The sequence below is a fragment of the Schistocerca nitens genome, chromosome 4 (assembly GCF_023898315.1).
Source record: "Schistocerca nitens isolate TAMUIC-IGC-003100 chromosome 4, iqSchNite1.1, whole genome shotgun sequence".
In the NCBI taxonomy this organism is placed as follows: Eukaryota; Metazoa; Arthropoda; class Insecta; order Orthoptera; family Acrididae; genus Schistocerca; species Schistocerca nitens.
The window spans coordinates 343,590,485-343,612,498 of NC_064617.1; the positions used below are offsets into that span (position 1 = coordinate 343,590,485).

Below are 22,014 nucleotides of genomic sequence, written 5' to 3' on the forward strand. Positions count from 1 at the left end.
AATCAGGAATGTATACTTTTGTTGTATAGTCTATACACAATTTATGATTACAAACATAAATGTCTTCCACACTATTTGCTAATTGTGCATACAAACTAACCTGCAAAATTCATCGAAATGTATGACTACTAACCTAAAAGTCTGTAATTTTATCACATTCTGATAATTATTTTGTACAACATGGTTCATAAAATATACTCCTGAAGTTTTTAAGTTTCACATTTCTCTGTTGGACATAACAAATCATTAGTCATGGAACATCAAACCAAGACAAACAAGATTTAAAGTTACATAATGTGTTGGGAAGTTAATCCTCCTACTTGAAAAAAGATGCATTTATGTGGAATAACACTGTCCGTAGTAGTGACTTTTTTCTTCTAAACAACTAATTCCTTGAAACTTATATAAATACAAGAATTTTGTGTATAGGTTAATTTCTTGGCTAACAATTTACAACTTTCAGTCACAAGATTGATGTTGACAGATGCTTGAGTACATTACGCAGCATCTATGGTCTCTTGAAAGTAGACTGTACCAACAAGGGTGCAGCCATACAGGAGTGTGAGAGTGGGTCTACCCACATCTTTCAGTTTCCTCCCTAGATTTCTCATCACATGCTCCAACTGAGAGATAACTTTCTGTGTAGTTTCCACATCGAACCCTGAAACATTGTTTTGTGTATTAAGTATGCTATCCAATACCTCCCTCACATCACATGGCATATGTTTTGCCGATCTATATTGAAAAAATAAGTATTCAGGGTTTACGTCAGAATGGATTAAAAAGTGTACACAGATACAGTACATTAATAAACAGAGCTAAATGAAATGAAAAAAGTGAACTAGTAAGGTAATATACACTAAAGATATCTCAAAGTAACATTTACTTAGCAATTAGCAGATTAAAAGAAATTATGCACACAAGCAAGACAAGTTGGACAGCACTGATGCAGCATCTGACAAATGCCAGCAAAATGAGGTATGGACCATAGTCCATGATGTACTGACATAAGAATTCTATGTTTAACATACACATGTATTTGGTTTGCACATGTGAAATTTGAAGTTACTATTCCTAATATTTACAGTACACATCAATAAAACAAGTTTTCACTCAATTTACCACAACACCCATGACTTTACCCAAAAGAGTTCATGACAATTAAATCACTTTCTGCAGAGTACACGAGATATTTAACACTAACAGCATTGTAAAATTAGAAATCTATCACTAGACATTTAATAGAATTGTCACATGTCAAAATTGAAAAGGATCTACCCATTTAGTCACATGGCATACATGTATCAAAATCTAAAGCAAAAATCTATTGCGTAACAGAATTATATAGTTGTATGAATCTGCAAATATAATGCGGCATTGACTTAAACTCAGTCAATAGACAATACTGCACATAAGAAATCACATTCTCTTACATACCACATTCCTGACAAATGAGAAAGAAAAATTAGGTTATCATGTCTATAAGCTTTCAGTTCAGAGATATTGTGTAATCCAGACACCTTCTTAGATTTAGGATACACAAGTCTGTATGCATTAGCATACAGATTTTCAAGAATTTCGAATGTCCTATATTAATATCAGAGAATTTTTTTGTCTCGGATGTCACCACGTTAGATTTCTCTTTGTCTTTCACAAAAACAAGATCTTCTACCTCAAAGTTAGAAAATCTGTCTTTACCATCATGTCTCTGCTTCTTCCTAACCCCTGCATTTTCATCAGGTCCCAGATACACTCTTCTCTCTCTTGCAGTGACTGAATTTTACATGGTGGAAACTCAACATTCTCAGAACTAAAGAAAGCTCGTCTGCAATTAAACATGTTTCATATGGTGAAAAACCTCTTGAAGAATGTTGTAAGCTGTTCATAATATCATCAAAATCACTAATATAATCTAACCAACTAGTATGATTCTTTCTACAATATGGTCTAAACAGTCTTCCAATTTCTCTCATATATCTTTTTGCAAGATTAATCGATGGATGGTGTGACGACTCTCGCCTACTTTGTTTATCTCTTCGTTTGTTGTCCTCAGTTTGTTTATAAGTCAACAATAGAATTTAAGTTATGAACCAATTACTGATTTCACCCTATAATGAAAGATACTAACTAGGAATAGTTGAAATAAATTAGAAAATCAATTACATACATAAAACTACGCACAAAATTAGATCTCGTGTTATATTCTTTAAAACTGAGGGCCAACCTTTATCTTTTATGAAAATGCAGATTATGCTCATGTACATTAATGGTATTAATTAATGGTATTAGTTAAAAGTGAAAAAATGAATTCTAAGGAGGCAGATGGCAAAACAAGAGGGGAAGTAAAAGTATTTCAGCTTGCTTCGTCACAGTGGTACACAGAGTTTAGAGTGTGCCTTATTTTAGCATTACCAACAAAGTTTTTTCAAGCTTGTGATGTAAACTGAGAACTACTGTCAGATAAAATTGTTTTTGGAATACCAACCTGATGAAAATACATGTCTTCATACTTGTTTCAGTTATCTGAGACTGCAGACGTGTGTGCAAGTTGCGTTTGTGTTTTGTCCGCGCGCCCTCGCTGTGTGTGTGTGTGTGTGTGTGTGTGTGTGTGTGTGTGTGTGTGTGTGTGTGTGTGTGTGTGTGTGTGTTGCTGACAAAAGCCTTAATGGCCGAAAGCTGTAATTGTGTGAATCATTTTGTTGTACCTATCGCGACTCAACATCTCCGCTATATGGTGAGTAGCAAGTTTCCTTCTCTAATATTGTTAGAAATAATTTGCGTAGTGGTAGTTTTCTTAAGAGGAAACACTTATTGGCTTCGAAAATACATCAACTACCACAATAACTTAACAAAATCCATTCTTAGACTTAGGCAAAGGTCCACAGACATCCACAGATACAAGGTCTAGGTTACTATTAGGCACTGTGTTTTACATTTGACCTCTACTTGTTTGGTTACTTACTTTCATTCTTTGACATCTGTCACAACTGGCATTCTTCTTCTTGACTCTCCTTCTTCTGATATAAAACTAGATGGTGTCCTGAATCTTTTGGGTGCACTGGTTGATCCACGATGACCAAAACTCTCATGTGTGTAAGTAATTTAAGTATCAATACACTGTTCCGGCCAACATCTGAGTCAGTCTTATGTCTCCTGAATAAAATACCTTTGTGTACCTTATAATATTGTTCAGTCTTTTCTCCTCCTTTCTTACCCAACATGCTCTTAACCAATTTCCAGTTTCGATGATGATTTTGATACCTACCAATGTCTTTGCAAATTTTCAAGATCTCTTTTCCCCCTATCACACCTTTCAAGTACATAATTTTAAACTCATTCTCTCCTCTTGCAAAGTTTTTAGATGATTCACTCACTAAAGGTAGGCTAGACAAAGCATCAGCAACTACATTGTCTGTGCCTTAATGTATCTGGTTTCATAACTGAACTACTGTGAAAACAAGCCCCAACAAGTAATTTTGTAATGGTACAGCTTACACTCCTGGAGATAACATAATGCTTTGTGATCAGTATAGATGAAGACTTTGTGGCCTAGTAGATAATTTTTTAACTTGTTGAATGCCCAATGTACAGCCAAACGTTCTTTCTCAGTTACAGTGTATGTCTTTTCATGCTTCTGCAAGATTCTACTAGTGAATGCAGGTGATCTGTGTTCAATAACACCTCCAACTTCAACTTCCTGAAATAAATGAGCACCCAAACCAATATCATTACTGTCTGTCATAGTACAAAAGGAAGAGAGAAATCCAGTCTGAACAATATCTGACACAACTGTCCTTTGGTCTCATTGAAAGCATCCTGACATTTCTGATTCCAATCCCAAACAGTATTCTTCTTCAAAAGTTCACACAGGCATGAAGCATTCAACCCTTTTCTGCTACAAAATTTCCTATAGAATCCAGTTAAACCAAAAAATGATTTATGACAGACTGTTGAGTTTCCTAAACAAATGCAAAATTCTAACCAATGCACAGAATGGATTCAGGAAAATCAGGTCAACAGAAACAGCTGTATATCACTTCTTGGAACAGGTTTTAACTGCAATAGATAATGAGGACTTAAACTGTGGAATATTTTTAGATCTATCCAAGGCATTTGACCTCATCAACCATGATATTTCGCTAGGGAAACTGTATTGCTATGGAGTATGTGGAAAAGCATACAGCTGGTTTCAATCGTATCTGTGCAACAGATATCAAAATGTTGAAATAATACATAATGGCACAAAATATTACTCAACATATCTGAAAGTCAACTGTGGTATACCCCAGGGTTCTGTTCTAGGCCCTCTGCTCTTCTTAGTTTTTATTAATGATTTTCCTAACCATCTAACAAGAGCAGAATCAGTACTTTTCGCAGATGATATGAGACTTTTTATTAAGGGAGTTAGTGAAGCTGACCTATAAGCAAAAATAGCTTCAACAATGAACGAGGCAGCTGAATGGTTCAAAGACAATTACTTAATTATAAATGACAAAAAAAACCACTTGGATGAACTTTAGGCACATAAGGAACAAAGTAAAAAATAACATAAGAGTAGAGATTGCGAAATGTCTGACAGAACAAACTTCTTTTACAAAATTTTTAAGTGTATGGCTGGACAATAACTTGAGATGGGAAAAACATGTTTAATTATTGAATAAAAAACTTAGGAAATACTGTTATATATTAAGAAAACTTAAAGAAAACTGCAATTTTGAAACAGTACTATGTGCTTACTACTCTTACATTCATAGTAACCTAAGATATGGTATTATATTTTGGGGGAATACAGGTTTCGCAAAAAGTTGTTTTAAGCTCCGAAAGAGAGCTATTCGTATTCTGAAGGATGTTGCCTACAGAGATCGATGTGGAGGACTCTTTAAGGAGTTGAAAATTTTGACCCTCCCTAGTTTATTCATCTATGAATCAGTATGTTTCCTAAAGTCAAATCAAGAATTCTCTTCTCTAAACAGAGAAGTACATGACTATCAGACCAGAAACAGGCGTGACTTCCATAGAAACATACATTCAAAATCCCTGTTCCAAAATAGTGTGATATATCTACCCAAAATAATGTTCAATGCCTTACCAGAAGAAATGAAAAGCATACAAAACGTACTTATATTTAAAAAAGAATTAAAGAGACTACTATTAGGTCAGAGTTTCTATAACATTGATGAATTTATTTGCTATATAAACAGATAGTGCTCATCTTTTGTTTTTTCTGCATAATCCTTCATTTTTTTTTCCAACTTGCATGTGAATAGAAGACAAAATATGTGAAGTTTAATTAAGAAAAATATTAAAGTGTAATTAAGAAAATGTTATTCCCCTTAATGGATTTTTCTTTGTATAAACCTTGTAATTTTTTCTCATCTTTCATGTAAAAAAAAAAGACAAAATACGTAAAGTGTAACTAACAAAGTGTTATTTCCCTTAATTGTTAAAAATATAAATCATGATATATATATATATATATATATATATATATATATATATATAAGGCAACAGTTTGTTGCGAAAGCTTGAATTTTGTGTGTATGTTTGTGTTCGTTTGTGTGTCTGTCGACCTGCCAGCACTTTCATTTGGTAAGTCACATCATCTTTATATATATATATATCCGCACATATTGGTCTGCTTGTGTGTGTATATGTGTGGATGGATATGTGTGTGTGCGAGTGTATACCCATCCTTTTTTCCCCCTAAGGTAAGTCTTTCCGCTCCCAGGATTGGAATGACTCCTTACCCTCTCCCTTAAAACCCACATCCTTTCGTCTTTCCCTCTCCTTCCCTCTTTCCTGATGAGGCAACAGTTTGTTGCGAAAGCTTGAATTTTGTGTGTATGTTTGTGTTTGTTTGTGCGTCTATCGACGTGCCAGCGCTTTCGTTTGGTAAGTCACATCATCTTTGTTTTTAGATATTTTTTTCCCACGTGGAATGGTTGGTTGGTTGTTTTTGGGGAAGGAGACCAGACAGCGAGGTCATCGGTCTCATCGGATTAGGGAAGGGCAGGGAAGGAAGTCGGCCGTGCCCTTTGAAAGGAACAATCCTGGCATTTTGCCTGGAGCGATTTAGGGAAATCACGGAAAACCTAAATCAGGATGGTCGGACGCGGGATTGAACCGTCGTCCTCCCGAATGCGAGTCCAGTGTCTAACCACTGCGCCACCTTGCTCGGTCCACGTGGAATGTTTCCCTAAGATGATGTGACTTACCAAACGAAGCACTGGCACGTCGATAGACACACAAACAAACACAAACATACACACGAAATTCAAGCTTTCGCAACAAACTGTTGCCTCATCAGGAAAGGGGGAAGGAGAGGGAAAGACGAAAGGATGTGGGTTTTAAGGGAGAGGGTAAGGAGTCATTCCAATCCCGGGAGCAGAAAGACTTACCTTAGGGGGAAAACAGGACAGGTATACACTCGCGCGCGCACACACACACATATCCATCTGCACATACACAGACACAAGCCAGTTCGAGTCATCACTTTCCACTTGCCTGTGTGAGTTGTGCGGGGTGGCGAAATTTCACACAACTGCATACCATTCGCAGGCCAATGGCTAGTCAAGTGATGGCACAGGACGTTAAAAGCTGCTATAATGTGCCACAGCAGGCTTTGGTCTGAGGCTCTGCCGTGGGTATTGCTGGGAATCCACTCCGCACACAAGGACGACCTCAACACTGCGTTGGCGGAGGTCCTATACGGCGAACCGCTCGTCCTTCCTGCCGAATTCGTCGAGGACACTTCTCCATTCACACATGGAGCATGGGAAGAATGAGTGTTTGAATGCCTCTGTGTGTACTGTAATTATTCCAATCTTGTCCTTACAATCCCTATGTGAGTGATATGTAGGGAGTTGTAGTATATTCCTAGAGTCATCATTTAAAGCCAATTCCTGAAAATCTCTTGGGATAGTTTACATCTGTCTTCAAGAGTCCGCCAGTTCAGTTTCTTCTGCATCATTGTAACACTCTCCCATGGGCCAAACAAACCTCTGACCATTCGTGCTGCCCTTGTCTTTATACATTCAATATCCCCAGTTAATTCTATTTGGTACAGGTCCCACACATGTGAGCAACAATCTAGAATGAGTCGCAAAAGTGATTTGCAAGCAGTCTCTTTCACAGACTTATTGCAGTTCCCCAGTATTTCATCAATTAGCTGAAGTCTACCAACTGCTTTACCCACAACTAACCCTATGAGATCATTCCTTTTCATATTCCTACAAAGTTTTAACCAAGTATCTGTATGAGTTGGCCGGTTCCAACTGCGATTCAATATTGCAGTCTTAGGATACTACATTCTTTCGTTTTGTGAAGTGCACAGTTTTACATCTGAATATTTAAAGCAAGTTGCCAATTTTTGCACCACTTCGAAATCTTATGATCTGACTGAATATTTATGACGCTTCTTTCATTTGCAAAAAAATCTGAGATTATTAATGTCCACACGGTCATTAATATACTACATGAACAGCAAGGGTCCCAACACAATTCCCTGGGGCACACCCGAAGTTACTTCTATATCTGATAATGACTCTCCATCCAAGATAACATGCTGTTTCCTTCCTATCAAAAAGTCCTCAATTTAGACACAAATTTCACTTGATGCACCATTTGACTGAACTTTTGACAATAAGCATAGGTGTGGTACTGAGTCACATGCTTTTCAGAAATAAAAAATAGTGTGTCTGCCTGATTGCCTTGATGCAAAGCTTTCAGTATGTCATTTGAGAAAAATGCAAATTGGCTTTCACTTGATTGGTGTTTTTGGGATCCATGCCAGTTGGCATGGCGGAGGTCATTCTGTTCAATGTTCCTCATTATGTTTGAGCTCATAATATGTTCTAAGATTCCACAACAAAAAGATGTAGAGGATATTGGACAGCAATTTTGTGGATCACTCCTACTACCCTTCTTGTAGATGTGTGTGACTTGTGCTTTCTTCCAACTACTTGGCACATTTTTTTGTTTGAGGGATCTACAATAGGTTATACTTAAAACAGGGCCTAACGTAGTTCCAAATTCAGAATAGAATCTGACAGGGATTCCATTAGGCCCTTGAGCTTGACTGAGTTTTAATAATTTCAGCTGTTCCTCGACGACACATACACTAATAATGATTTCACTTATCTTTGCAGTGGTGCTAGATTTAAACTGGGACAATGCTCCAGGGTTTTCCTTTGTAAAGTAACATTTGGAAACAGAATTAAGCAGTTCAGCGTTTGCTTGGCTACCCTCAATTTCAGTTCCTGTCTCATTTCCTAGAGACTAGGCCTAAATTTGGTGCCACCAGCAGCCTTTAGGATTTCATTGGGTTATGTGGAAGATCATTTCATAATGTTCTTCTACGGTAGTCATTGAAGGCTTCACTCATTGCTCTCTTGACAACCAAATGCATTTCATTAAGCATGTACCTATCTGTTTTACACCCATTATGCAGTAGTCTCTGTTTCTTTATACGTTTCTTTACAGTGACTGTATACCACGAAGAGTCCTTCCCGTTATGAGCTGTTCTACTGGGTACATATCTATCCAGTGCACTTCAACTATTTTTTTAAACTTGAGCCATAGTTCCCATACATGTTCCTGCCCTGTGCTGAAGGTTTCAAATTCCTCATTTAGATATAACACTACTGATTTTTTATCTGGTTTACTGAACTTATATACCTTTGTGCTTGTTTTAGCTGTCCCTTGTACTTTGGTAATCATTGTTGCCACAACCATGTAATGATCAATGGGGTTAGTTTTCAGATAAGGCATTCAGTAATGTTTCACAGGATGTCTTATCACATCCACCACTAACAAAACTGTAATTTTCCTAACTGGTTTTTGGATGACTAAAGTCTCCACCAATGATTACAGCATGCTTGGGAAATGTACATAAAAGTGAACAGAGGTTTCTTTAAAGTTTTCTGTTACATCAGGGGGTGCTCTGGTGGGTGATAGAAGGATCTAATTACCATTTCATGCCTGCCTCTGACACGTCTTGCCTACACAATCTCATATGCAGCTTCAATTTCTATTTGGATTTAAGTTTCTTGTCTACTGCAACAAATACACCATCTCCATTACCCATTAGCCTATCCTTTCGATACACACTCAAATTTTCCCCCAAAAATCTCACTGCTGTCACTTTCAGGTTTCAACTAGCTTTCTGTATCTAGTATTATGTGAACTTCACTGCTTTTTGGGAGCACTTCGAACTCTGTCACTTTGTTATGAATGCTTCAGCAGTTAACCACTAAGCTTTTAGTACTCTCGCCTGTGGGATGCATTTCTCTCAATTTACATTGATACTTCTGCGTTGCCTATAGCTATTGTTATCTGTATTGGATGGAGAATCACCTAATTAAAAAAAAAAAAAAAGAAGAAGAAGAAGAAGAAGAAAAAGCTCTTATGTGCAGTCCACACACACTCAGCTACCTGGGCAGCAGCCTGTGATGTGCAGTGCACACCTGATTCCTTTAGTAAGACTCTACAGTTCTCAACCCAGGAAGATGCAGCCTAGCTTGTCACAGAACTTTTGAAGTTTTTGGTTCAGCCCTTCCACTTGTTGTGCTTTGAGAATTTCGGGGTAAATTCTAGAAACACTTGGCTCTCCACCATCTCGAACACCTGATAGTTTAATGACAAGAGTGAGAGAGCCTTTTTACTGCACCACGCATGTCTGTGTGTGCAGGAAGGACAGCTGTCAGAAGGAGCCAGGAGCGGTGTCACACGAAAATATATTATTGTTTAACTGACAAGAGCCAACGAGTGCATAATTTACTGCAATAACATAGAGCTGGTTAATAATATTCCCCTTAACCTGATACAGTCTTCGGAGGAGAATTAAATGGCGAGAGCAACATAGCTGATAACCCAAAGGAGAGGATCGGCTGTACACATAATGTGTAAGTCAACTGGAAGAGACGTGCGAGTCGTGCAACCCGACACCGCACTGTCTCTTCTCGTCCAAGACAGCGTTAGAGTACTAGGATGAAGAATATTGTTGCTACCGTTCAGATTATATCTGATGTTTTTATGACAATTACAATTGGTAGAATTAATGCGATTTCTACATCAAAGACTAGAAAAATTACGGTGATTAGAAAAAATTGAAGAGGGGAAGGTATTTGTGCTGCTCTTTTTGGATCGAATCTGTATTCATGTGGTGAGCTTTTTCTCGCCCATTAATTAGTTTTTATAGAAATAACAATTACTGGAATAATAAATCTGATGAAAATTCTTGTAGATAATACTAGAATAGTTTTTCTTGATTTATATCAAGCTTTTTGATTGGAAGTCAAATGTACTACTTATACTAGAAAAACAGTTATCTACCTCATCAATATATTGAGATATATTGGAATAGTCATACTACACGTACAAAGTGTCAATATCTTGCTGCTGCTTCAAAACCAAAGTGATGTCTTCATGAGAATTGATTTATTGAATGTTGAAGTAAACATGTTAAGAAAATTGTTCCAATAATTACATGAAACCCATGAACTCCCTTTGCAACAAATAATGTTGATCCATAGACTGCATTGTCAATGATGAAAGGTGTTTATCAGTACCCATAATCTTGAAGTAAAGTGAAGTATAATGCTAATAGAACTGTAAACTAAAGAACTATAGGTCTTTGGTGTGCTCATGTTACTGTTACTCCTGAACCAAGAAGAATTTCTGTATTAAGTAACAGAATTTGAACAGGATTGAAAGGTTGAATTCTTATTGGTGTTCATAATATCCCTAGTTCAATTGTTGGGGCTAATCTTCTAATGAAAAACCCTCAAAAGAAGGACATTAAAAATAAGACTTCTGATGCAAAAAATAAAATAATTCGTCGTCATAATCCAATAGACAAATTCTGTATGTAATCCTTGGGATATTCCTCCACTTACTACATCTCGTTATTGTTGAATCATTGTTAGATTCCAGATCCAATGATAAATAGATTAATATTAAACACGTGAAATCATTTTGCTAATCATGATACTAGTACTATTGCTCCAATTGCTCCTGTTAATGGTCAAGATCTATAAACTACAAGGTGAAACGGGTAGATTGAGTGAGTTATGAGTTCAGTATACTTTCCTAGAATATGAAGTTCTTAGGATTGAGAAAACGTAAGCTTGAATTATAGCTATTGCTGAGTCTTTGTATTTGTCCAATAATTAGTGATGATGAGATTAAGTTATTGCTATTGATGGTCCTGTATTTCCTAATAGAGTTAGCAGAAAATGCCCAGCAGTCTTTTATACTGTGTTCAGAAATGACTGACTTACTTGACATCTGCTGCCAAGCTTTGAAAATGAGAATTTTATTTCCCAAACAAGGGGAAATCTGGGATGAAATTTCAACAACATGAAATGGACAGGTTGGGATTCATCAGCAATTGGACTAAGTAATCTGTCAGATGCAGACAAAATACACACACGTTCACACAAACAAAATACACACACACACATAGTCACTATCGTCTCCAGGTACTAAGGTCTCACTGCATCTTCACCTGGGCTCTTGTGCATGTTTTGTCTACATCTTACAAATAACTTAGTCTGATAAGTTATGGCACGACTTCTGCACCATTTGTTAGCAGCAGACACAGTGGCTGCGACAAAGACTGAGACGACGTGGAGTTTTACAATTATTTATTGAACTTTATTTACAATTTCTCCCTCGTCGTCGCTGCCCTGCCCTGCGGATCCCTCCGCCTGGCTGCTGCTGTGTAGATTCTCCGACAATGCGCGCAACGCGTGCGCTGATCGCACTTGGGAGCCTCAGGCCACCAGTGCTCCACTGAAGCTAGGATGCTTAGGATGCTGTGTGGTTGGGATGAACTCATCGCCGCTCGGTGCCCCAGTATGGGCACACCCACGGAGCCGCGTCGCCATGAGATCAGCTGCCGACGCCTGTTGCACCGGCGGCTGGGAAGTCGCCAGTAATGATGTCCGCGAGGTCTCGTCATGGACGGACCACGCGCCGTGGGGTCGGGTTGCTGTGAAGTCTGGGCGTCAGTCCCCGGCGACGCCTGTGACCGAGACCACGCTGCGGCAGGTCCTGCTGGAAGTTCTCACTGTAGTTAGTCAACCGCAGTGCCGACTGAACTCGGGCCAACCTCCAGAGCTGAAGTTGACATCTGGTGGCGAACGGATGACTCCTGTGCACTGGAGCAGACTTCCGGAATCGTCACCTACGAAGATTGAACATTCGGACACGAACCACGTTCGTCCTCAGATCCGAACACTGCTTCCTAATGGCTTCTGTCTGTTGCTGCCTGCGCTTCATTATTTATATCCGGCAGGAGGACATTTTTTACCCTCAGTGGTAGCTTTTTGTTACTACTCCCGCAGTATATTGCAGTGCAACTTAGCCTGCTGGCCTCACTTCCCCTTACTCAGCACTCTCCAGGCTTCGCTCAGCGCTTGGTCTGTGTGCGTCCTTGCGTCAGCCTGTTGGTAGACTGCTGCTGTCAGCAAGGCTACCTGGGCGTGCTTACTTTGCAATGCCTCTGTCGCCAGCATGCCTCTGTTTTGCCATTCTCTCCTGTGTGAAGAAACGCTTACTACATGTGGCCGCAACAGTTATAATATCTAGCAGAAACTTATTTTTGAAATTTTGGTTCACAGACCATCACTAACATTAGAGTACGTTTAGGTTACTTTCTTCATATTCAAATATTAAGTTGTCTTATCTGTTACCTAAAGAGGGAAAAAAGGTATGGTAATCCAATGATTAGTCTCCCATATAGTTCCTGGATTTATACTTTGACCAAATTATGAAGTCATTTATAGTTGTCTGTGCCCCCAACAAAGCTGTGGCAGCAATAGCTGGGCATTTACATCTTGGATACATTCAAAGACTGCCCATTAACATGCAGTACTGGGTTTGCTTAGAAGGGTGGCAAGAGTCTTATCACTTTTCTGCTCACTTTCATATTTAGTTTAGGACATTCTGCAGCATAAGCAAAACATGCCATACAAAGAACAATGAAAACAATACAAATGAATCACAACTGTTACATTACCAGCCAGAAGTGTCATCTGCAACTACCTGTGGCAACTGGCAGCTGAGTTAACAGAGCAGTCTAACAATGATGAACATAACAGAAGTTATGAACGAACTCATTCTTTGAATGGCCGTCGCAAAAATGGAAGGAAGGAAGGAAGATTAGGGCTTAATGTCTTGCCAACATTGAGGTCTTTAGAGAATGAGCACAAATTTGGAATATTTCACAGATGGGGAAGGAACCTGTTGTGGCATTTGATTGGCACCACCCTGGCATTTCCCTAGAGCAATTAAGAAAAATCACAGAAAACCTAAATCTGGATGGCTGGACGCAGATTTGAACAGTCGTCCTCCCAAATGCACGTGCAGTGTGCTAAACACTGTATCACTTTGCCTGGTATTGGTTTTTGCTATGGCAGCTGTCCTGTAAACAACTAGCTGTCAATCACTATGTAATTCTGATCTAGGTATAATATTTGTGCATCATTCAATTAACAGTACAATGCTTCAGTCTAGAGGAACTCTGTACTTGCTAATCAAGTTGATTTGGCTCTTCACAAGCCAGGCCGCATAGTCACAAGGTGCCTAAGACCAACTCCAGTTGATGAAATCTTTCGTATCATGGGAGTAGCATCTCCAGTAGTAAGAAGACAGGTTCCGAAGAAGGCTTTGGCTGAAAGCTCAGTGTGTAACAGTCTTTTCATTTTCATATACCAACCTAGATGTTCAATCGTTTAATAGATAAATATAGAACGTATGCCTAATCCTATTAGCACTGTTGACAAAATTTACCTTTATCCTTCTTACAAATAACTCAAGACACACAATACTTAAGGCTGAAAAGCAAACAAACTGAATTTTGTTCCACTAACAGTTGTTGATTACGAACTAGTTTTCGGTTTATTTGGCTATTATTACGTGACAACTGCCTAGTATCCCCAGTAGACACTTGACAGAATGTCACCACTTGACGATATAATAAGCCAAAAACCAAAACAAGATCATAATAAACAATTAGTAGGAACAAAAAGCAATTATTTTTCTTGGTAACAGTGCACTTACATTATCAGTGGTGTTTCTGCTGCACACTGCAGTTGGTAACTATTTGAGCAGTGACGAATGATGAGTTGGATGATTGGACAAGATAGTAGAACCAATGAGAAAATGGTGTTCATTAATCATCATCATGATGTGGAGCGTATGAAATTACATAGTGAGACAATGGAATACACTGTGCAGAATGCTATCAAATAAAACAGAATATTCTATAAAATGTAAACTCTACTCTTAGGTTCCTGCAAAACCAGAACATCAGACATCAGGAGATTTCGAAAATACCTCGCAAAGTTTTTGAAGTGATCACTGGGCTATGATACGGATCAAACCATCATCACACCCACTTTTCCTCTAACCACTTTCATTGGCATAATCAATTCACAACTACACTGCAACATTTCAACATAACCTATACCTCAAGCTATGCTACTGATCAGCCTGATACCACAACCAATTTTCTTACTATCTCTTTCACTGTTTTGCCAACCCACAACAAAACTAACATTTCACCCTAACCTAGACACCTATCTACCTTACAGATCAGGCCATTACCACAGCCAGGTTTCCTCTGTTCACATTCATTAGCTTTGTCAACTTACAACCAAACCATAACATTGGAATATGACAATATCAGAAGAAATCCTGTCATAATAATTTAAAAAACCATGCAATACAAAAAATAAATACAAAAACCAGTAGTCAAATTGATAATCCATAATAGCCAGATTAATCATCAGCAATCTTGGACTATCAATGTTGAAAACAAAAGGAATGAATTCGTATCGTCCACCACAACAAACCTTTACGGTATATTCAGTAAGTCTCACTGGTTACTGTACACTGTCAACCGACTGCCTATGACCAACAGAAACAAACAGCCAACAGCAGCATACAGAGGAAGAGATAACAATACAGTAAGAGCAGTTCAACCATTTTTTTTTTCCAAACTTAAATATGAAATTATTAACTCAATAACATTAATATCATACACAAAAGACATACATTATATTAAACAGACTATCAGATACAAATTCCTGCACATTCATAAGTTATCGCACTTACTAAAAAAGGTGCTTACAGCCAACTGCATAAACACCACTCACTGGAGATCAAATTCAACATTAGATCAGAAACTGAACTATATTCAGGACTCACTTGTATTGTATAATGCTAAACTTGGCTCCAGTGAAGCATTATACAATTTAGTCATAGTTTAGTTTCTGATCTTATGTCAAATTTGATCTCCAGTCAGTGTTGTTTATACAGTTGGCCATAAGCCGTTTTTTAGTAAGTGCAATAACCCGTGAATGTGCAGGAGATAAAAGTCACTGTGGCCAACAAGGTAAAGGCATGGAAAGAAGTAGTTGTTTGCCTTAATTCTGCTGCAAGGCTTGTACATTATGGTCAGCACTGCATGCTGTTGCTATTCCTTCTTTAAAAAGATCATCAACCACTATTTGAAAGGTTCCTGTGGCGTAAAATCTTAAGGTTAACAGCAACATATACATTGCAGTCAGCAGTTAGTTTCTTTTGGTTGGTTTCATCATGCAGTCTCCGAGCCTTAGTTCCAACTGCTCTGCAGTACTGTTCTCCAACGAAACTTCAGCTTAAATGACTTGTTAATTTAACTCCAAGAGTGGGTTCACCACTACACAGAACGTGCGAGGAGCTCGTTGGTTCTCGTCATCGCTGTCGTCAGTGGACACGTCTCAATGCTCACATATTTGTAAAGTAAATGAAAGGCAACAATGTAATTCACATCGCATATGGTTATTGCACACAGAATTTTGCCAACAGTGGTCCAGAAGGCTCAGAAAATTGAGAGTATGGTATGGTATGGTTTCAACAGTATGGAATGGCGTGGTAATGTTGCTATAATTATCTTTACAACCAATAAAGTTGAGAAAGTAGTCACAAATGGAAAAAAATTCAAGAATTGATGTGACTTCAAACATATGATGATCTGCACTGCAGTTAATGAACGACACAGTATTATGTGGTTAGTGTATTTCCAAATACTTCTTCTATTTATCAACAACACATGGAATTGTCACAGCAGTTTAAGGACGTTAAAAATTTAATACAAACTGCATTGTTCCTGCCACTCCTGCTGAAAGAGCACACATATAAGTGATGTCGAATTGTTACTGGCTGCTGCCACAATTCCCATACTGTTCACTGCAAATATTTTGAATTTTCTTTCTTACTGTGATGCAGAGTGTCTATAAAATGCCTCTGAACTAATCACATGAATTATGTCTCGTCTCCCAAGAGCTGTTATGAAATTGATCATAAACACATGGTAGCTGGTAATTTCCTTGACCTAACCTTCCAGTCCAAAAAAAAGTATTTTTGGGAATAGCGTAGTCATATTTACTTGCCATTTTTTGTGTTAATAACAACTTTTTTTATTATTGCAACTGCTACCTGCCAAAAACAAAAGCGACGAACCAAAGTGCCGTTACACTACAAACTGATGATTAGAGCTGAACCTGACTTTGCATCAAAAATTTTTGTCAGTCAAATATGTTTCAACTCCACAGCAATATGATCTATGATTAATGTTTATGCAATATAGATTTCGAGGTTAAGCTTGATCTAAGGTCATTTTCGGTCTTAACCCATGGTTAAATGCTTTATACAATTGACCTTAAGTAAAATGAAAACAGTTTATGTGAATCACCAAACCAATTTAGGAAAATATAATATAATAAAATATTTTAAATGAAAATTATTTAGCATATGCACATTTATTTATTACAACAAACTTTATAAACCCACAAGCATGTGTGTCAATACCATCACAACTCAGTTCATTTGCTTTCCACATCACTATCTTCACTGCTGGTGGATGGTGGATAATCAGATATCCCTGAAAGAATTTTGAGATTAACACATGACAGTCAGACCTTGAGAGAGAGAGAGAGAGAGAGAGAGAGAGAGAGAGAGAGAGAGAGAGAGAGAGAAATGCACAGAGAATTTTATAATTACTTTGTCTTTGCTGTCTTTCTTCCTCGACTTCTTGAAGATGTTTATTTTGTACTGCAACTACCTCTGCACTAGACTTGCAAGATGCATATGCTTCTAGCAATTCACTGTTTAATTCAAGGAAATGCTTACCCCACTTAAATTTACTGAGGTATAATAATGCAACATCCTTATAACCTGAAATAGATGCAAAAAAGAGATGAGCAAATTCCTACAAGACCGGAACAAATGTTAAAATGTCACTCGAGGCAAATAACACAGTGACTGTACATACATGAACAGTTACATAACTTGGCTTGAGAAACATTGACACAGAGAGGGCTTCTTTCCATTTTGACAATTTGCTTGCATTGAAATACAGATATGAGCCATAACAAAGCACTTTCACTAAAATTAATTTCACTTGCTCTTGGTAAAGGACACATACTGTAGAAAATGAGGTGATTTCAATTTCAACAAAGGTATTTTTATTTATCTCCAAAGGATAAATAGAATATGAATGGTGTGGCGGTAAAAGAACAAAACCTCCAGAAGCATAAATTGAACTACTGGTGACTACTCAAGAAGGAAGTGATAGTTCTTCAGAACTGTAATGAATGGATAGTCTACATCATGACAATAAGAAGGTAATCATGTTCTGACAATGTCAAATCTTTTTGGAAAACTGTCCATGCCAGTCTACTGGATGTATGTATAATTCTAGAAACTACATTTTATTGCAACAGCATCCTGTCCACAACTTCACTCAATGTACATCAGCCATATTTGTGTCAAGTGCATTGGTACTAAGTAAAACTGAAAAACTGCAACTAATGAAGTCGAAACTCCTCTGCAATCTGGCTTTCATTCAAAACTGCATCAGTCTGGATGTTGTCCCATGTTTCACTCCGATCAAACACCTGACCAACGCAGACAACAATGCAGCAAATTTTATAGTTTCAAAAAGAGCACAAGTAGGATGTATCATCATGACCCGTACTTAGAATGATTAAGTTGCTGACATACGCAGTGTTGAAATATTTGGTCCAATACTACGTGATCATATGAGTCACCTGAATTACCATAAGAAGTGTGCAACACTGGCATTTTGCCAGAATATGACAGGAGACAATGTGCTTCCCTGCAATTTGATACAATTAGCAGGCTACGAATAAACACTTTAAAACCTTAATTTTCTAAATTTTAAACGCTGATAACATCCTACAAAAGGTAACTATTCAAACATAACAGTTCCTTCCTTCATATATATCTAACACACAGAAAATACGAATTGTCATGCACAGTCATTTCCCATTAATATTTCTGGTCTTTTTCTTGCTATTTCTCTCTCTTACCTTTTTGTTTTTGTACATTTCTCACCTGTGATAAAAAATGTTGCTGCCAGGGCTTCCACACAGGAGAGCTGCCATGGTCTGCCATAGTTAATTGGGTTTGCTGCAACTAAAAAGGGCAGGAGCCTAGGATTGGCAGTTCTCATCCGGGAGAAAGGGGTCTCTTCCAGTCTTGCCCAGGAACAGTCAACGACAGCCACACCGTTTTCAGCAACAATATGTCGATCATCAGGAGCAACAGACTGTAATGTCAAACAATTGAATACGACACAAACAAAGATACGAGAAGTAATGTGTGGGTATAAGTATGTACCTTTTCTGCTACAGGAGTGAGTACAATGCCATTAAATCTCTGTCCAAGGCGTAGAGTCTGGATCAATCCATGGCGAGACAGTTTTCTTCCACTGCATTTTCTGGGATCACAATGTTCCATATCCCACATACCAACTGGAAAGGGTGCTTCTGACAAGTAAGTTTCGGAATATTCATCTTCTGAGGTGTTACTACCTAAAACATTATTGTGATAACGTAAGTTCCATTTCACGCATTTCTACCGAAGATGCACTCGTGTCTGTGGAAAACAAGTATGGTACTACCCTACATCTATCTCCGTTATTTTAATAGTTTTCTGGGTTGACTTCGTTTTGTAGATCCTGCACTTCAAGAGTTTTTACTGCAACGCTAATGATTACTCATATGTTTAACTTACACATTGTGTCGGAAACTAAAGTAATTTGCGACAGCATAACTTAAAAGTTCGCAACAAGCATATAATACCTTTGTCAGAAGAAGTATCTTCTAATTTCAGTTTCGAAATGATGACATCACTTGAATCGTCTGTATTGGCAAGTTCTCTCGATTTAACCTTGCGATTATGTTTACCTTTCCCCATATCTGCACGCTTCCCGCGTTTGACATGTGCTTTCTTCATCCTCCAATATTTACAAACAAAGCAGAGATGTCATTTGTAGACAAACTACATACTTTGGCGATAGTTGCGCCGCATGTGGCACGCTCTGGAACTGGCAATGCTGTAAAGTGATGAGACAATTAAAATCTTTCATATACCTTCTATAATGGCGAAGGCAAAAAGGGAAAGCTTGTTTGACAGTATTGTACAAAAGCTTTCAGGTATGTACAGAGCTTATGGCCGTTTCCAAGAACCCTTGGGTATCGAAATCGCACCCTCACTGCGGGTGACATATATCGTGCGCCCATCTGTGGAGCAGGAAATTTGGATATTGTTTTGCACATTGACAGAGAAAAATGTGGTATAAAATTGTTAACAGTTTTTAATTACATCATGGGTGATGTATGTGGATCAATGTTTTTATTTTTCAATTAAATCATGGGAGACGGTAGGTAGATCCATATTGATTAACATATCCCATGAATTAATTTAAAAGAAAAGCAGGGATTCACTTACTCAGTGTGCCTCACAGTCGGATGTTCGATAAATATCGCTCGCATTGAGGGTGCGACTTCGATACCTAAGATTCCTTGGAAATTATCAAGCTTGTAATTCACACACGTCGAGAAATAGACTGAACAAAAAAATCAATTTACAGATTCACAGACGATGTTCTGAAAAGGCCTACGCCTGTCCACATCCGACGTCTGCGCTAATGTCTCTGCACATGGACGGCCGCCGACATCACTCAATATTAACGTTTCATTTTGGAGGTCGAAATTGCCAGTAAATTTACACAGTTCACTGCAAACCACCATGAAGTTTATGGCAGAGGATGTTTCTCATTATACGAGTTATTAGGGCTTCTTCTCACTCCATACACTTATGGACTGCAGGAGCATTGACTATTTAAACTTTAAATGCTTGTGTGCACGTGGTAGTCAATACAGCCCCGGATCTATGAAATTCCCGAACCGGTGCAAAAACTGATAGTGAAGCCCTCCCTCCCCACCGCCCACCACTCGAGCGTTTGAGATAGGACATCATAAATTTAAAAAAATCGATTTTCCAACAATATATTCATTTTGTATAGCACATCTTCCTGAAGAGTTTGATACATAAAACATATACACTCCTGGAAATTGAAATAAGAACACCGTGAATTCATTGTCCCAGGAAGGGGAAACTTTATTGACACATTCCTGGGGTCAGATACATCACATGATCACACTGACAGAACCACAGGCACATAGACACAGGCAACAGAGCATGCACAATGTCGGCACTAGTACAGTGTATATCCACCTTTCGCAGCAATGCAGGCTGCTATTCTCCCATGGAGACGATCGTAGAGATGCTGGATGTAGTCCTGTGGAACGGCTTGCCATGCCATATCCACCTGGCGCCTCAGTTGGACCAGCGTTCGTGCTGGACGTGCAGACCGCGTGAGACGACGCTTCATCCAGTCCCAAACATGCTCAATGGGGGACAGATCCGGAGATCTTGCTGGCCAGGGTAGTTGACGTACACCTTCTAGAGCACGTTGGGTGGCACGGGATACATGCGGACGTGCATTGTCCTGTTGGAACAGCAAGTTCCCTTGCCGGTCTAGGAATGGTAGAACGATGGGTTCGATGACGGTTTGGATGTACTGTGCACTATTCAGTGTCCCCTCGACGATCACCAGTGGTGTACGCCCAGTGTAGGAGATCGCTCCCCACACCATGATGCCGGGTGTTGGCCCTATGTGCCTCGGTCGTATGCAGTCCTGATTGTGGCGCTCACCTGCACGGCGCCAAACACGCATACGACCATCATTGGCACCAAGGCAGAAGCGACTCTCATCGCTGAAGACGACACGTCTCCATTCGTCCCTCCATTCACGCCTGTCGCGACACCACTGGAGGCGGGCTGCACGATGTTGGGGCGTGAGCGGAAGACGGCCTAACGGTGTGCGGGACCGTAGCCCAGCTTCATGGAGACGGTTGCGAATGGTCCTCGCCGATACCCCAGGAGCAACAGTGTCCCTAATTTGCTGGGAAGTGGCGGTGCGGTCCCCTACGGCACTGCGTAGGATCCTACGGTCTTGGCGTGCATCCGTGCGTCGCTGCGGTCCGGTCCCAGGTCGACGGGCACGTGCACCTTCCGCCGACCACTGGCGACAACATCGATGTACTGTGGAGACCTCACGCCCCACGTGTTGAGCAATTCGGCGGTACGTCCACCTGGCCTCCCGCATGCCCACTATACGCCCTCGCTCAAAGTCCGTCAACTGCACATACGGTTCACGTCCACGCTGTCGCGGCATGCTACCAGTGTTAAAGACTGCAATGGAGCTCCGTATGCCACGGCAAACTGGCTGACACTGACGGCGGCGGTGCACAAATGCTGCGCAGCTAGTGCCATTCGACGGCCAACACCGCGGTTCCTGGTGTGTCCGCTGTGCCGTGCGTGTGATCATTGCTTGTACAGCCCTCTCGCAGTGTCCGGAGCAAGTATGGTGGGTCTGACACACCGGTGTCAATGTGTTCTTTTTTCCATTTCCAGGAGTGTATGTTTGAGGAAATGTAAGACTTATAATTTGGTCGTAAGTGTGCCAAAGTGCAATGCCACGCCTCTTCACATACCATTCTTCTATCGCACGGCACTGTATTTCGCTGTGTGGAATATTTTATAATGGAGGTCATCAAACATACGTTCATGACAATTAAAATGTCCTCTGGTGCC

At 39.3% G+C, this 22,014-nt stretch overlaps 1 protein-coding gene across 2 annotated transcripts; it reads right to left on the reverse strand.

Annotated features, from left to right (window-relative positions):
- Positions 1-249: 249 nt before the first annotated feature.
- LOC126252878 (18S rRNA aminocarboxypropyltransferase) lies at positions 250-19,327 on the reverse strand. 2 transcript variants are annotated; one of them, XM_049953837.1, is made up of 5 exons: positions 19,155-19,327; positions 18,691-18,884; positions 18,406-18,619; positions 17,050-17,223; positions 16,714-16,930 (listed from the first exon to the last, which is right to left on the reverse strand). In XM_049953837.1, the coding sequence occupies exons 1-5, from the start codon at positions 19,306-19,308 to the stop codon at positions 16,872-16,874; spliced, it is 795 nt and encodes a 264-aa protein (XP_049809794.1). In that variant the 5' UTR covers positions 19,309-19,327; the 3' UTR covers positions 16,714-16,871. The 2 variants fall into 2 exon arrangements, with proteins under 2 accessions (XP_049809795.1, XP_049809794.1); XM_049953838.1 differs by lacking the exons at positions 16,714-16,930; positions 17,050-17,223 and adding an exon at positions 250-661.
- Between the last annotated feature and the right edge of the window lie 2,687 nt (positions 19,328-22,014).